Genomic DNA, 17,072 nt, shown 5'->3' on the forward strand with positions numbered 1-17,072 from the left:
ACCATCAGCTGATAAACGGGTAAACAAAATGTGGCATATCTATATAATGGGATATTATTCAATCCCTAAAAAAGAACAAAAGGTATCGATAAGTGCTACAACATGGTTGAACCTAGAAAACAGGATGCTAACAAAGAAACCAGATATAAAAGGCCACATATTGTATGATTCAGTTTATATGAAATATCCAGAATAGATAAATCTACAGAGACACAAAGTTACCAGGGGCTGGGAGAGGGGAGAATGAAAGTTACTGTCTAATGAGTACAGTTTCAGTTTGGGAAGATAAAAAGCGTTCTGGATGGATGGGGGTGGCAGTTGCACAGTGTACTCAATGTACTTAATGCCACTGAACTGTACACCTAAAAATGGTTAAAATGGTAAATTTTGTGTTTACCACAATAAAAGGAATATTTCCACAGAAAAAGTAGAGGGATATATGAAGCAAATATGACAAAAAATCTAGTAATTGTTGAATCTGGATGATGGGCATAGGGTTGGTTTTTTAATTCTCTCTTGTTTGATATTTTTCACAATTAAAAAAATAGTGTGGAGATAGGCGAAATAGATACATTCTTGGTGACTGTTCAGCATGGTGAAGCAAATAATGAAAAAAGTTATTACAAAACAAAAAAATAAACACAGCTTTGACCGTGCCTTTCTCCTGCCTAAACTCTCCAGGGGGCATCATGTCACCTACAAGAAAAAAACCAAGACTTTCTGTGACACCTGGCCTCAGCTCACCCTGCCACCCTCATCCTGCTTCTCTTTGACTTTCGTTTCTTCTGAGTGACACCAAGTCACCGATAAATTTCTCACATATGTGCCCTGATCTGTGCCCATCCTTCAAGCCATGCATGCCCTCTGCTTGAAATTCTTAATTTAACAAACCAATCTCCCTCTCCCTTCTTAACTTCACCTTCAAAACTGGGCTGGATCACTAGCTCCTCCAGGGAATATCTTCTGATCCTGGTTTGGAGATAACTGTCCCTTGTCTGTGTTTCCATAGCTCACTATCCATAATCTACCATAGCAGGAAATATGAGATCGAAACTACCAAATTTGTATACATGCACACACACATACCTAGAATGTAGTATATCAAAAGGCATTGCATGAAAGTCTGTGAAGGAGTTTCTGTACCAGAAAGAGCTCTTAACTTAAACTTGCTAAATATTTCTTCAGCTTTATATTTTATGTCACAGATTCCTTCAGGGATTACTTAATATACTTTATTTTTAAAGATTTTATTTATTTATTTGAGAGAGAGAGAATGAGAGATAGAGAGCACGAGAGGGAAGAGGGTCAGAGGGAGAAGCAGACTCCCCGCTGAGCTGGGAGCCCGATGCGGGACTTGATCCCGGGACTCCAGGATCATGACCTGAGCAGAAGGCAGTCGCTCAACTGACTGAGCCACCCAGGCGCCCTACTTAACATACTTTTATCTCTAGACTAAAAACAGTATGTTTGAGGAAAAACAGTAATATGAACCCCCCCAACAATTCACTTCTAATTTTCATCTAAATAATGTAGATAAATGGTTCTAAAAGTCTACAAGTCTTTAAAAAAAAAAATTTTTTTTTTAGTGTAGTTGACACACAATGTTATGTTGGTTTCAGATGTACAACACAGTGATTCCCAAGCTTATAGCTGTTTTTCAAAAAGCCTTGTGGAGATAAAAGTCTACAAGGCTTTTTGAAAAACAGCTCTGGTTGCCAGGGCCTGGGGGAGGAGGAAAGTAGGAATAACTGTTTAATGGGTACAGAGTTTCAGATGGGAAGGTGAAAAAAGTTCCTCTAGTTCCTATCCAGAAGCAACCACCCTCACCTGCAGTTCATTTTGTCAGAAAATAACTAGGCATTGTTTTGGGGGTGGAGGTGGGGATAGCAGCCTGGCCATTGGGTTAGGGGGTCAAGAGGTGTACAGCCTTGAGCTGTTTACCTGCTATCAGCCTTTTACCGCGGATAGTGTCTGTCCCTTCAAAAGCTGAGCCTTCCCGGGAGTCTGTGGAGCACACAGGCTCACCTGTCTTCAGAAGTCCACCTGAAGGTATTTCAGGTGGAAACGTATCTCCTCTCTACTAGATACCACTTCTCTTTCCATTTTCTGTCTTACAAACATTTGTTGAAAACATTCATCTGCTGTTGTCTGCTCTTCTGTTCTTATTGTACAGTGGATTTATACCTTTTTAAAAAACTCCTTTACTGTCCGAGTGTATGACCAGTTCACCATTGCATGGGCCATTTGTCTTTTTATTAACAGAAGTCTGCTAGCACGGCATTTGTTGTTGTTCAAGCTGAGAAACTCAAAATCTCCTGTACACCTGGGTCAGACTCTAGGCATTCCTTGGTTGTCAGAGCCTTTGAACGGCTATGAAAAGGCACAGAGGTTAGCTCTTCTTCCATGCTTGTGAAACTTTCCCCAAATCTCTCTCTAAAACCAAATGTGATATTTCAGCTCCCCATCCTGCCAGTTACATGCAGCACTTTAAAAACTGCTTTAATGAGGTGTCATTTAGGTGCTATAAATTTCACCCACTTTAAATGTACAATTCCGTGATTTTTAGTAGATTTATGAGTTGTGCAACTATCACCAAAATTCAGTTTACAACATTTCAGTCACCCTAGAAAGGTCATTCATGCCCATTTGTTGTCAGTTCCCATTCCTACTCTAGCCCCATGGCTAATCTACTTTGTCTCTCTAGTGTGCCATTTCTGGACATTTCATGTGGATGGAATCATACAATATGCAGATTTTTTGTGTCTGGCTTCTTTTATTCAACATGATGTTTTTGAGTTCCGTCTATGTTTGTAGCATGCATTAGTAAATCATTTCTTTTTGTTTCTGAATAGTATTCTGTTGTATGGATACACCACATTTTGTTTATCCATTTACAAGTTGATGGCTATCTGGGTTGTTTTCACTTTTCAGCTATTATGAATAATGCTGGGGCACCTGGGTGGCTCAGTTGTTAGGCATCTGCCTTTGGCTCAGGTCATGATCCCAGAGTCCTGAGATCAAGCCCCACATCAGGCTCCCTGCTATACGGGAAGCCTGCTTCTCCCTCTCCCATTCCCTCTGCTCGCTTTGCCTCTCTCTGCCAAATAAATAAATAAAATCTTAAAAAAAAATGCAGTTAACATTTGCATACAAGTCTTTCTGTGGATGTATGTGTTCATTTTTCTTGGATAGGGTACCTAGGAGTGGAATTACTGGGCATTTCCCTAATGACTAATGATGTTGAGTATCTTTTTATATGCTTAACGGACTTTGTATATCTTATTTGATGAAATATCTATTTCAGATCTTTTGCCCATTTTTAAATTGTGTTGCCTGTCTTGTTGAGTTATAAGATACTCTCAAATATATTCTAGATAGGGGCACCTGGGTGGCTCAGTCCATTAAGCTTCCGGCTCTTGGTTTCGGCTCAGGTCATGATTTTGGAGTCATGAGATCAAGCCCCGTGTCAGATTCCACACTCACATGGAGTTCTGCTTGAGACTGTCTCCTTCTCCCTCTGTCTCTCTCCCCACTCCCTGCACAGGCTCTTTCAAGTAAATAAATAATAAATAAAATCTTTAAAAACATATATATATATGTTTTCTGGATATAAACCCTCTATCAGATACATGATTTACAAATTTTTTTCTCCCACTCTGTGGCTTGTTTTTCATTTTTGTAACAGTATCTTTTGAAGGATGTTTTTAATTTTGATGACATCAAAATTTTTACTAATTTTTTCTTTTTGGATTGTGCTGTACTATGAAGACTGGGAGTGGAACCCAGTCTCTATATTTTATTTTTTTTCTAGTCTCTATATTTTATAATCATGAAGTTTCTGATTTTTTGCAAAACCAAGTTTTAAACTATAGTTCGCCAATAAAAAGAACTGTCATTTATTCACTCACCTAAGAATGTCAAGTACTGTGCCATGTTCATACTTCAGATGCTGTTATAGTTGGCTTTTTTTTTTTAAGATTTTATTTTATTTGACAGAGAGAGACACAGCAAAAGAGGGAACACAAGCAGGGGGAGTAGGGGAGGGAGAGGCAGGTTTCCTGCGGAGCGGGGAGCCGGATGCGGGGCTCGATCCCAGGATCCTGGGATCATGACCTGAGCCTGAGCCGAAGGCAGCCACTTAACGACTGAGCCACCCAGGCGCCCCTCTCATAGTTGGCTTTTTAAGCTAACATTTGTAAGCTGACAGCTTGCAGACTTACGTGTGTATATTTGTTCCACAGGTTTTTAAAAAGTAATTTAAGTGTAGCTTTTAATTTTTTATTATGGATGATTCCAAACACATAAAAGTTGGCAGATTCCTATAATGAACTTCCACGTAGCCAGTATACAGCCTCTGTGGCCCCCAGTGCTGCCACATGTACACCCATGGGAAAAACAATTGAGTTAACACTCAATAATCAGATTTCACTTGAAAATTTCATTTCTGATGAGTTAATCCAGAACCTCCAGTATGGGTTCAAAGATTGGCAAGAATAATATCACCTTTGGGTTGCTTTTATTTCGGTTTACTATCAAACCAGAAAATAAGCCATGCAGAGTGCCCAGAATCAAGGATACACCTGCCTTTCCACCGTCTCAGAGGTGTCTGACATTCAGGGATGAGTGCGAGAGCTTAGTGCCCTTATATAACTGAAAGGTGGCAGAGTGGCTGTCTTTTCTCAAAGTCCACCCACAGTCACACGAAACACCTCCTTTACTGTGCCAGGTACATTGTCCTATTTCTTGCTGCTTCATTAGGCTACTAGCAGGCCTCATTCTGAACTTCCACATTCATCTTCTTTTGAAAGAGCAAATGGCATTACTGAGCTGGCTTTCCCTCATGGTAACAGAACCTGGCTGCCCCAGTGGAGAGAGGTAAAATCGTGATATTAAGTTAAGGTTCCAAGACAATGCCTACAAAACTCCTACCAGTAAGCTCGGTGTGGTACTTTACTCAAAGGGAAGTTGTTCTTTTTAATAGTATTCTGGTTATTCAAAGGTTCACAATGAAAATATAAGGGTTAAGAGGGAAAGAAGGACTAGACCTGAGATTGTAGAGTGACTTGGAGTTTAAGGGTTTTATTTATTTTTTTATTAACTTTTAATGTATTATTTGTTTCAGGGGTTACAGTTCTGTGATTCATCGGGTTTTTTTTTTTAATTTATTTTAAAGATTATTTATTTGAGAGAGAGAATGCACGTGCATGGGTAGGGGGAACAGAGGGCGAGGGAGGAGGTAGGCATCTCAAGCAGACTTGGGCTTCATGCGGGGCTTGATCTCATGACCCTGAGATCATCATCTGAGCCAAAACCAAGAGTCAGATGTTTAACCAACTGAGCCACCCAGGCACCCACTTAGGGATTTGAAAAAAGTAGTTGCCATCTTTGCTAGTGAGCTCTATACATGTATCGCAGCACATGGTTATGATTGTGGACTCTGGAGCTAGACTGCCTAGATTTGAATCCCATCTCTACCACTTACAGGCTCTGTGACTTATCTTTTCTGTAGCTGTGTTTTCTCATCTCTAAAATGGGGATAATAACATACCAACATAACTTGAGTTTTGAATTAATATAAAGCAGCCAGGGGGCACCTGGGCGGGGGGGTGCTAAGTCGGTTAAGCGTCTCCCTTCAGCTCAGGTCATGATCTCAGCATCCTGGGATCAAACCCTGAGTCAGGCTCCCTGTTCAGCGGGGAGTTTGCTTCTCCAGCTCCCCCCACCCCACCCCCGTTATGCTCTCATGCTCTCTCTCTCTCTCTCTCTGTCTCTCTCAAATAAATAAATAAAACCTTTGGGCATATGTATATGCAGCCAGAAAAATACTAGGCATGTATACTAAGTATTATATGAGTGTTTGCTTTTTATTTTATTTTTTGTTAAGTTTATATGGTAGGACCATTTCACTCCTGACTACATTGTTTTCTTTGAGTTATAGAAGGCTCCCTGACTGAAATAACACATTTACTTTCTTGGTGGTTATCTCTGATTCTTCTTGTCAATGCTCTATCTCAAGTATTGGGAAACCAAGCAATCATGCCACATGGAAACTGACACTGAGCGTTAATTCTGGTACTTCAAGGGACCTCTGCAGCAGGATCCTGAGAACTCTGCCATGAACAAGTCTCAGCTGCTCTTTGTCTTTCTCTTTTTGTCTGTCTGCATCTCTTCCTACCACCAACTTTCTTCCTTACCCTCCACCCTGAATTTTTTCTCTCCCTCATAACTGCTTACTCATGATCTCTCTCTCACTGGTATGCTCATGACCATCATGACTCCAGTGGCCTTGCCTTACTCATACTTTTCATCCCAAACTCTCATTGCCAGCTAACTCACTTCTGATTTCTCAGTTCAGCTTCCAAAGAGTATGAATCCGTGTGGATAAAGCTTTTTGGCCTGGGAGCCTCATGGGATCAGTGGCCCAATCCTAGTTAGTGGGTAGGGGAAGCTGAAATTAAAAAGCTACAAAGTTTGACAGCCTTTACTTTCCCCTTCAGTAGGATATACCGAGCTGAGGTGTCAGATGTGAAGGTCAGGCATGTGGGCTGCTCCAGTAGATAGGGCCCATCCAGGGTTCCTAGAGGATGCGAGGGGAGGTGTCCAAATCTTTTCTGTGGGTCTAGTATTGAATATGTAAACAAATGTCAATTGATAGATTTGCAAGCATACCCCAATATACTTTCATTGCACCCTTATTTTAAACCTGTAACATCTTATTTAATATATAGTATATACTAAGAGCAAGGCTCTATTTTAAGAGCTTTATATGTATTAACTCATTAAATCCTCATAACAGCTCTGTGAATTTGATATTATTATTATCCATACTTTATAGGTGAAGCTGAGGGACCTGCCTCTTCTCACGTATTTGCTAAGTCAGGGTTTGGATCCAGGCTGTCTGATTACACTATTTTTCATAGGTGACCTGACCACACTGAGCTTTCAGAAAAGTACCCCTCTTAGAACTTTGTGTGGTAAAAGGTATGAAGGGGCTGCCCATTCAAATTTATGTTTGTTTCCTGTTCTTCATTTAGAATATTGTTAGTTTTTGACATTTTTTAGTTAGACTTTTCTTTCAAGAGACAGGACTACAGAGTAGGAAGAACATAGACTTTGGAATCAGACAGTTCTGGACTTGAATCCAGGCTCGAACATTTATCCAACCTATTGCAAATAATGTTACCTGGGCCACCATGCCCTCATATTGCCTACCTATGTCAGACACCACTAATTAATTACAGGGTTGTTTCTTACTGAGCCCAGAATCCTTTTCATGATTGCTCAAGACAGGGGATTTATAATCCGTGGGAGTTGTGCCAGGAGGTGAAACCTATTTGCCATCTCTTTCCTTTAGGCCCAGGTACATAGACTAGCCATTCAAGCCAGGCCTTCAGTAGCCCACCCAAACTTGTCTCTCTCTCCCTTCAGTCTCGTCTTCACCCTGTGACAAATAGCTTTTGGGAAAAGTTGCCTGTGGTGATCCTGAACTTGCGCCTTTATGAGACTCAGCAGGAAGAGAAGTCCAAACCCATCAGCCGTTACCCTACTCTCTACAAGAAGGACCTGCCTTTTGACATTGTAGAGCTCATGGAGGAGGTGGAAAAGAAGGTGAGCCCCTCCCCTCAGGCATGGAGTCCGCCGCGCAGACTCTGTCAGCTGCGGTGGAATCCCTGGAATTGGTCGCTCTAGTCTGCCCAAGTTTTCCTGTGGGCAGACCCTTCCTTTGGGGTCCACTTGTATCCCAGTCAGAAGGACATGCTTTTTCCTCTTAGGCACAGGCTCTTATGTTCTGGGACTCTTCTTTGTCACTCAGTCTTCTACCCACTTGTGAGGTTTGTTTATATTTTCCTTTAGCCCTGTAATATGGTATGGAGATAGAACCACTGAGATACATGCTAGCTGCTTAAACAAGAGTGAGAGGTACCTTGCTTCTTCCTATAATTACATGTTGAAAAATAAGAAAAATTAAGTGAGCAGAAAATTCAAAAATAGTAAAAATTATCTGATTCCACCCAGGTCAGCCACTATTAGCATTTTGATGTGTTTTCTTCCTTATTTTCTTTGTGTACATATACATGTAACTTTTTTTTAAGTTTATTTACTTATTTAAATAAGCTCTACACCCAGTGTGGGGCTTGAACTTACAACCCTGAGATCAGGAGTCACACACTCTTCCGGCTGAGCCAGCCAGGTGCCCCTATACATGTAACTTTTTTAAATGAAATCATGTTATCATGGGCATTTTCCAGTCAAAGCATCATTATAATTAGTGGCTGTATAATATAGTACTGTATAATAGAGATATTTTAATTTATTTCAGCAGTCTCTCAATCTTGGACATTTAGAACTTGTAACAGATATTTGTACATTTATCTTTTTGAACATCCCTGAATTATTTCCTCAGGGTACTTTTTAAAGTTGGTGCTCTATGTTGCCAAATTATAACACCCTTCTTTGAGCATAGACATTTGCTATAAGCTTTTGTTTTTCAAACTTGGTGGTAGAACTTAGATGATTTTTTTCCAAACAAAATCTTGTATGGAACTCCATTATATAAAAAAGATAAAAATCCACATGCTCTTGTGGGAAAGGTTTGGAGCCTTAGCCTCTGCCTCAGTACCACCTTCACCTGTCCATACCTCTCCACTTCCCCACCACTTCCCCAATCCTTGCCCCTGGCTGATAGATACGGTTCTTTTTTTTTTTTTTTTTAAGATTTTATTTATTTATTTGACAGAGAGAGAAAGACAGCAAGAGAGGGAACACAAGCAGGGGGAGTGGGAGAGGGAGAGGCAGGCTTCCCGCTGAGCAGGGAGCCCGATGTGGGGCTTGATCCCAGAACCCTGGGATCATGACCCGAGCTGAAGGCAGATGCCCAACAACTGAGCCACCCAGGTGCCCTTATACGGTTCTTTATACTATGTCTTCTGGCCCAGTAATGAACTGTTAGCATCTGTTATCAGGGTGCTTTCAACTACAGGTAAGAGAAAACACAATCCAGTTCATGTAACCGTAAGGACAGTTCAGTGTCTCACATCACAACAGATCCAGAGACAGGGTGCTTCCTGGGTTGTTTAATCCAATGGCTAAGTGATACAACAGGATGAGGTTCTTAGCATTTTTTTGGTTCTGTCTTCCTCCTCCTCACTAGATGGCTATAGCAGCAGTAAACATCACATCCTTCCACAACTCCTGGAAGGGGTTAGGAGAGTGCATCTCTTCCTTATATTCTTTTTGGAGATAGAAAAAAAAAGCTCCCAGCTGATTTCCCCTCATTTCTTATTGGGCAGGATGGTGTCACATGACCATTCCTAGACCAATCACCAAGAATTGGAATAGAATAACCATAATTGGTTTAGACCAATCAGGATTCACCCACTAGGGTTGGAGAAGGACTTAACCTTCCCTGAAACTGGTGGCAATCTGATATGTGAACAATATCCAGGTTCTGTTGTCAAGGATAGCTACTGGATAGCAGGCAATAGTTGTCTGCCATAACATCCCATTAGGAAATACACTAAAAATCCAAAGTCAAAATTCCAACGCTGCCTCTTGCTTTTGGCATGGCGTGGCCAAGTCATTCAACCTCTCTGGGCCTTAGTTTCATCATTTGTAAACTGGGGATAGTGTTCTAGCTGTTGGAATCAAAATGGACCAGATTTTACTCTGCAGCATTCAGGTCTCATGATTTACCCACTTTTTACCTTAGTTCACCCTCTGCTGGGCCCCTAAGATGCCTTTTCTCCTGCCCATGCTTTGTGAATGTGATCTTTCCTTCAAAGTCCATATCTCACCTGCCTTTACTTATAACGGACTCTTCATCCGACCTCCCACAGCACCCTTTCTCCTTTTCCAGTGGCGTGCTCTGCCTTACCTTCCCACAGCTTCCACAGCGGCTCCATCCTGGGGACAAGAGACACACCCTGTGATCACATCTGAGTTGTGCCATGGGTGACGCTCGTGACCTTCAACAGAGGATTTTGATGTCTCCAAGCTTTGGTTTCCTTACTAGTAAGATGGTCTTTTGTAAAAGATTTTATTCATTTATTTATTTGAGAGAGAGAGAAGGAGCAGGGGAAGGGGGTAAGGGGAGAGGAAGAAGCAGGCTCCCCCACTGAGCAAGGAGCCTGATGTGGGACTCGATCCCAGGACCCTGGGATCATGACCTGAGCTGAAGGCAGATGCTTTGCCAACTGAGCCACCCAGGCGCCCCATAAAATGGTATCAATACCCACTCTGCAGTGCTGGTACAAGGATGAAATAAGATTATATATGTGAAGTTCCCAGAATGGTACCAGGTGCCAAAATGAAATCCTTCCTCTCCTGCCTCTCCCGACCCCATGTAGTAGGTCCCCTGAGGTTAGGAAGTCTCTTTTCCCTCCTCTTTTGAAAGTGTTAGACCAGTATCTGATGGGCCTCAGAAAATGTTTCTGGAACTTTAGAAATACATTCAACACATATTTTCTGAGCAACCACTATATGTCAGGCATTCCTCTGGGGATATGCTGGTGAACAAGTCAGAAAAATTTCTATACTTTCAGACATATTCTAGAGAGGAGAAGAGAATGAACAACTAAAAATAAAAGAATAGGTTAACTCCAGAAGTGTTAAGTATTATGAAGAAAATAAAATAGGGTGGTTAGTAGCAAGAGACTGGGAATGAATGCATAAGTGAAGGGGTAGGTGAGAAGGTGGGCACCTCTGTTGCTAAAGTATGGCTGAACCTGTCTAGGTTCTTTCTGAGCTGCTACCCAAGGCTTATGGACAGGTCTCCTCCCCTCTCCCTCCATAGGCCAGCTCAGCAGAGCTGACAAGGAACTCATCATTGTGGTGACCAGCCTGGCCAACAGGTGCCCATACAGCATGGTTGTCCATAGTGCCCGGTACAGGGTCAAAGAACCCAGTGCTTTCTGACCAGGTTGGTGCCTACCTCCCCTGTGCCAATTTCAGGGCTTCTTCATACCTAAGAAAAGGGAAAGGTCCATGCCACTATATGGTTCAGGGAACACCTCCCCCTGCAGCTCTTCCCATTGCTTGAGTTCCCTTCTAGTCCCATCACTGTGCCCACATGCTTCTGTGTGTACGTGATGTTTGGGACTAGGGGTTAGCTGAACCATAGCTTTGTGCCACACCTGACCCTAGATACATGGCATACATTCTCTCAAATGCACACAGCTCCCCCTAAGTTGAGCCTTATTAATAACCATTTTATCCTTGAGGTTCAGAGGTGTAAATTAACATGGGGCATGCAACTAGAATATGAGAGTCCATTTTCAAAGCTTGCACTGTTTTCTGCTACATTATATTGTTTGCATTTGCCATTGTGAATTTAGCTAATTATTCCTAATGGGCCCAAATGAGTTTCTTAGGTTTTCTTCTATTTCTTCCTGCTAGCCCCAAGCCTACATCTGTCTGCTTCTCATTTATAGAACTGCCTCCATCTTCTCTTTCCCACCGAGATTGGTTGTGAAAATGGGTCTCAATCTCCCAGCCAACAGCCTACTATCTCAGTCCAAAATCAGGCCCTTTGGGTGTCAGAGGTCATGCTAATTCTTCCCAAAGAAATGGATTAAGGGTAAAGACACAGCAGACCAAACTTACAAAGCCCTACTGATCCCTACAGTGAAATTCCGGATCCTCTGGGCTGGGGAACAGAAACCTCTGTTCTCTGCATTTATTCCTGAGGTTGAGGGTCATCGGTCTTCCTACCCCCCAGCTTCCTCTCCTGACCGCACCTGAGTGGAAACCTTGCAAACTGTTCCTGAAGGGCCCCTGTTGCCACCCTGAAGATAACTTCAGGACAGGTACATCCTCTCACCTTTGCTGTGCTGAGAGCCTCCTGCCTAGTTGCCAGACCTTTATTCATCCAAGATCATTCTCTAGGCATTGTTTCCCTGGTGGCCATAGTGTATGCTGTCACACCATAGTTTGCTGAACTGTTCTTCTATTTTTTAGATGGTTAGTGGTTTTCAGTATTTTACTTGAGCAAGGGTAATGATTATAAGTATAATCTTTGGAATCAAATACACTTTGATTCACATCCCAACTCTGCCACGTTCCAACTGTATGACCTTGGGGAAGTCGCTTGACCTCCCTGAGCTTTGGTTTCTTTGCCAATAAAATGGGGGCAATAATAAAAATACTACTTCCTAGAATTTTTATAAGAAATAAGATAATACGAAGCATTGAGCACATCCTTAGCACATAGTAATTGGTGTCAGCTATTAATTTTGCAGATATTGTTTCTTGTTTAGAAAAAGTTTGGATTTGGGGTCCTTATGTACTTAGAGTTTCTGAGTCTTGGTTCTGAGATTTTTGGAGCCGTAAGTATTTAGAGGAGCAAGACGTGCTTATAGTTGTAGTGAGCAAAGAAGACGTCTTGGCAGAGGTGGGGCTGAGCCAGAGTTTCAAGTTCGTATTCCATTGGAAAGTATTTTGTCCTGACTTTGCCCCTTTATTCTAAAGGATTTTTCATTTTGTTAGACCTTTTGTTTTATCAGCTATATTGTGATGAACAGAGATTCTGCTTTTGACTGTGTTTTCTTGCAGGTCTGTGTGAACTGGAGAAAGTCTGACCTTCCTGCTCAGGAAAAGGCAATGCTAGAGTTTGCACTTGCTGTTTCCCGAGCTGATGACATAACAGATGACCATTTCAAAAAGTTAAGAGATGCATGGCTTCAATCGAGAAGATGCTTGGGATGTCGCTGCCATTTCAGCTTTTTTTGCCATGTCCAACCACCTTGCTCATTTTGTCAATCTTGTCCCCAACAAAGAATTCTATTTGATGGGCAGTACCAATGATGTCAAAGACATCAGGAGTGAATCAGCTGCTGCTCCCAAAGTATAAAAGCCTAAACAGAACAATTAGTGTTTATATTTCAGGCACACTACATTACTTGGGAAGTAATTTTTTAAAAACATCTAGTCAGTGGATAGGAAAGAAAGTAAATGAATTTGCTCCCTGCCTGCTCAAAGAGCTAGATCCTAAAGTGTTGGGGGTATCCAGGGACATGTGATACCTGGGCCTAGGGGAAATGTTTGCCAATTGTTTCCTTGTGTTGTGATCTAAAAGGAACATCAGGGCAAAGAAGTCCAGGGGATGCTTTTCTGTGAAGTTGAGCTGTTGAAGTTGAAAATTTTTTAGCACTCAAAAATAGTGTTACATGACGCCTGGGTGGCTCAGGCATTAAGCGTCTGCCTTCGGCTCAGGTCATGGTCCCAGGGTCCTGGGATCGAGCCCCACATCGGGCTCTCTGCTCGGCAGGGGGCCTGCTTCTCCCTCTCCCTCTCCCACTCCCCCTGCTTGTGTTCCCTCTCTCGCTGTGTCTCTCTGTCAAATAAATAAAATCTTTTAAAAAAATAGCGTTACATAGAAATTGGTCTGTATAGACTGTGATTTGCAGTCAATTCCTTGTTAACATGACATGGTTGTATTTAAAGGCTCTCAAAGGCAGTGGGTAAATAGGAGCAGTCACAGTTAATCTATCTTTAGTGCCTTCTCAGTTAACTTCCAGTAAATTTTTATTTATTTTGTCTATTAATTTTACTGATGGGTTGTACATTCATGATCATCTCAGTAGAATTTTAGTCCTTATGTAATTTATTATTTTAGCTTTTAGCAGAAAATATTTGATAAGTGAGGACTCACATTTTAAATAGAAGCATAAGAAAGAAAAAAATTTGAATTGCCTGAACTGTGAAATCTGATTTTCTTGAGGCAGCACAAACTTTCATTGCAGAGCTTGTGTTCTTCTGTTGGAATTATATCTTAAATGCCTTGGAATTTGTAACCTTTTAAAATTGTTTTATTTTACCTATTAAAAATTTAGTAATATTGGTGAATGGTCAGTTTTATAGACCATGAAATTTTAGCCATTGGCCATAACTTGGTTGGTTAAGCGACTGCTTAATGGCTCAGGTCATGGTCCTGGAGTCCCAGGATGGAGTCCTGCATCAGGCTCCCTGCTCTGTGGGGAGTCTGCTTCTCTCTCTGACCCTCCTCCCTCTCGTGCTCTCTCTCAATCTCTCATTCTCTCCCTCTCAAATAAATAAAATCGTAAAAAAAAAACAACAAAAAACAAACTTAGGGGTCAAGCAGAGGGCCTCTATTAAGTATTTGTTGCAGCCAGAAGTTGGGGGTCTTTAAGGAACATTATTTAATTACAAAATAGATCTCTACCCCTTCTACTTTGTGGGGGCAACATGGAGAGTATCCTGAAGCCTGATCTCTGAACTCAGGATGGATGAGGAATGGCTGCCTGATCTCTCAACTCAGGATGGATGCTTCTTGCCCTTTTTTCAATCAGCTCATGGACAAGAGCGCTGAAGAACTACTAACTTTCCTGGTGGGAGGACCTGCAGAATGTTCAGCCCTCTGAATCTCATTCCCTTACTGTAGAGATCCTTCAGATCTGTCCTCACAAGATAGCTCTTCCTGCAAAGATCCAGATTTATCCTCAGTCATCAAATGTGAGCTTTCTACAACATAGCTCTTGATCAAGGCCTAGAAGAGTTGTCAGTTCTTATATCTACCTTTCCTTGTACCTCAAGCTTTTTATTGAAGACTCCTTCCCTTCCCAAGAACCACCCCAGTTCCTGTTAACTTTCTTATATAAACGAGTTCTATATATTGATCTTTAACAGCAGTGGTGAAGGGCCTTGCATCTGTCATGCCCTCTGTGCCCTGCCTGGCACATATAAACAGGATTTGACCTTGGGCTCTGTTGCTTGTACAGTTGATTTGATTTAGATCTCCAGCTCCACTCGGTGACTCCTGCTGGATATATGCTCCTTCCTGAGGAAGAAGACGACTTTGGCCTGGATAAAATCTTTTTGTTTATTTATTTTTAAAGATTTTATTTGTCAGAGACAGAGCGCACAAGCAGGGGGAGCAGCAGGCAGAGGGAGAAGCAGGATCCCTGATGAGCAGGGAGCCTGATGAGGGACTCGATCCCAGGACCCTGGGATCATGACCTGAGCCCAAGGCAGACCGACTGAGCCACCCAGGCGTCCCTGGCATTGATAAAATCTTGACCTGCTGGGCAGTAGCTGGGAGTTGGGCAGATATTCAGGGGGCACCAGTAGACCCCATTTTCCAGTTCCTGTATAGACCTGGGCTTTATTTTTTCTTTACTTTTTAAGATTTTTTATTTATTTGAGAGAGCAGTAGGGAGGGGCAGAGAGAGAATCTAAAACCGACTCCCTGGGCGCCTGGGTGGCTCAGTTGGTTAAGCGACTGCCTTCGGCTCAGGTCATGATCCTGGAGTCCCGGGATCCAGTCCCGCATCGGGCTCCCTGCTCATAGAGGAGTCTGCTTCTCCCTCTGACCCTACCCCCTCTCATATGCTCTCTCTCTCTCTATCATTCTCGCTTTCTCAAATAAATAAATAAAATCTTTAAGAAAAAATAAAAAATAAAACCGACTCCCTGCTGGGCCGAGGGCCCAGGGAGGGGCTTGGTCTTACCACCCTGAGATCCTGACCTCAGCTGAAATCAGGAGTCCCACACCTAACTGATTGAACCACCCAGGTGCCCCAGGCCTTGGCTTTTAGCACAATAGTGAACCTGAGGCCTTAGACTCCCCGTCTGAGTAGGCAGTACACCGTGCCACTTACTGTGTGGGACCTGCACATGATATGGTAATTTCTTCCCCTTGTGACCTTTGCCTAAATTGGGGATAACAGTACATATCATAGTCCACCCCTTTAACTATTCAGGCCCACTCATCCCCAGGCACACAGTCACGATGACTGGCAACTACCGACTGTCGCAGGGGTGCCCTGATGCTACCACTGCCCCATGCAGCCCGGGCCCTGAGCATTCTCAGTCGCGCTCAAACACAGCTAGTCGTTGCCGATCACCGTCCCTCCGGGATAAAGCAACCGCCATGGGCGGTGTCCCAGCTTTCGCGGTCCCCAACGGATGGTAGCCGAGGGCGGCGCGTGTTTCCCAGCCGGCAGGGTTGGGCGGTCGCACGCCGGAAGTGGCCGCTGGAGCGGGAGCGCTGAGGTGTCGGCCGGCGGGGCTGCGGCCGGGTGCGGGGGGCGGGTGCGTTGGTCATGTTTACCTTCGGGCCCGGTAGTCCCGAAGGGGATGGGACGGCCGGAACCGGGGCTGAGGCGCCGGCACCCCGTGCGGGGCAGGCGGCAGCCGCCGGGCCGCTCCTTTCCGCGTCCGCGCCGCCGCAGCCCGGGGCTGACGCAGCCCCTCCCCCGTCGCCCTCCCGGAGCCCTCGTGGCCCCGGCGCCCCCTCGCTGCCCCTGGTCGCGCGCGCCGGGGAGCTCAGGCCGCCCGGAGCTCTAGACTCCTTAGCCGCTTCCGCTCAGGGAGAGCCGTCACCGCCCTCCCCGCCGCGCCGGCGACCCGGGCCAGACTGCAGGGCGGGGAGCCGGGGCCGCCACGGCCTCGGCGCCGGCCTGGGCGGCCCCGGCGCCCGGCTGTTCGGGTGGCTGAGAGAGCGCAGCCTGGGCCGCGGGCTGTTCGTGGACCCGGCGCGGGACAATTTCCGCACCATGACTAACCTGTATGGTTCCATCCATCCCGCGGACTCGGTGTATCTCAGCACCCGCACCCACGGCGCGGTCTTCAACCTCGAGTACTCGCCCGACGGGTAAGCGCGGCCCCTCGGAGGGCGGGTGCCCGCCTCCGCCTGCCTCTGCTGCCCGTGGTCGGCGGCCCGGCTTGGGGGCCGCCGGCCTGCAGGCACCCCAGCACTTTCTGAAGCGCTCTGTGGCTGTTGGAGGTCCCGGCCCAGCCCTTGGAGGTAGGCAGGCCCGGGACTCATTTGTGCACCTCGGGACGCGGAGCTCTGTGAAGCAGAAATACCTAGGGCCCTCCACCCGGCAGGTCTGCCAGAGCCAGGCTAGAGCTAGGGTCTCTGGTACACAGTACATGCCCAGCAAATACATTTTGAGTAAATACTCATTCTTTCCCTGTCATCCCAGGCTTGTGTTTTTCTCACCGAAGCTTCTGGCAAGGGTAGGAGTCTGCAGGTTCCATGTACTCTGTGCCTGACTTGCCTTGAGGGTTGACAAGTGTGCTTTCCTTGGCTCCTGAAGGATACTAAGACGCGG

At 44.4% G+C, this 17,072-nt stretch overlaps 1 protein-coding gene and 1 pseudogene across 2 annotated transcripts in view; both read left to right on the forward strand.

The window, feature by feature from the left end:
• The first annotated feature begins 4,910 nt into the window (after nucleotides 1-4,910).
• Nucleotides 4,911-12,847, forward strand: LOC114213463 (uncharacterized; annotated as a pseudogene).
• A 3,157-nt stretch (nucleotides 12,848-16,004) lies between these two features.
• DCAF10 (DDB1 and CUL4 associated factor 10) overlaps nucleotides 16,005-17,072 on the forward strand; it is a 44,649-nt gene continuing 43,581 nt past the window's right edge. Inside the window, exon 1 of one of the 2 annotated variants that reach the window (XM_028108735.2) lies at nucleotides 16,005-16,609. In XM_028108735.2, coding sequence (XP_027964536.1) covers nucleotides 16,059-16,609 — 551 coding nt within the window. In that variant the 5' untranslated portion in view covers nucleotides 16,005-16,058. The remainder of the gene's footprint in view (nucleotides 16,610-17,072) is intronic. The other variant, XM_028108734.2, reaches the window with a different exon arrangement.

This window comes from Eumetopias jubatus, unplaced genomic scaffold (genome assembly GCF_037043125.1).
Source record: "Eumetopias jubatus isolate StellerSeaLion01/CBP00866 unplaced genomic scaffold, mEumJub1_p1.0 scaffold_15, whole genome shotgun sequence".
Taxonomy (NCBI): Eukaryota; Metazoa; Chordata; class Mammalia; order Carnivora; family Otariidae; genus Eumetopias; species Eumetopias jubatus.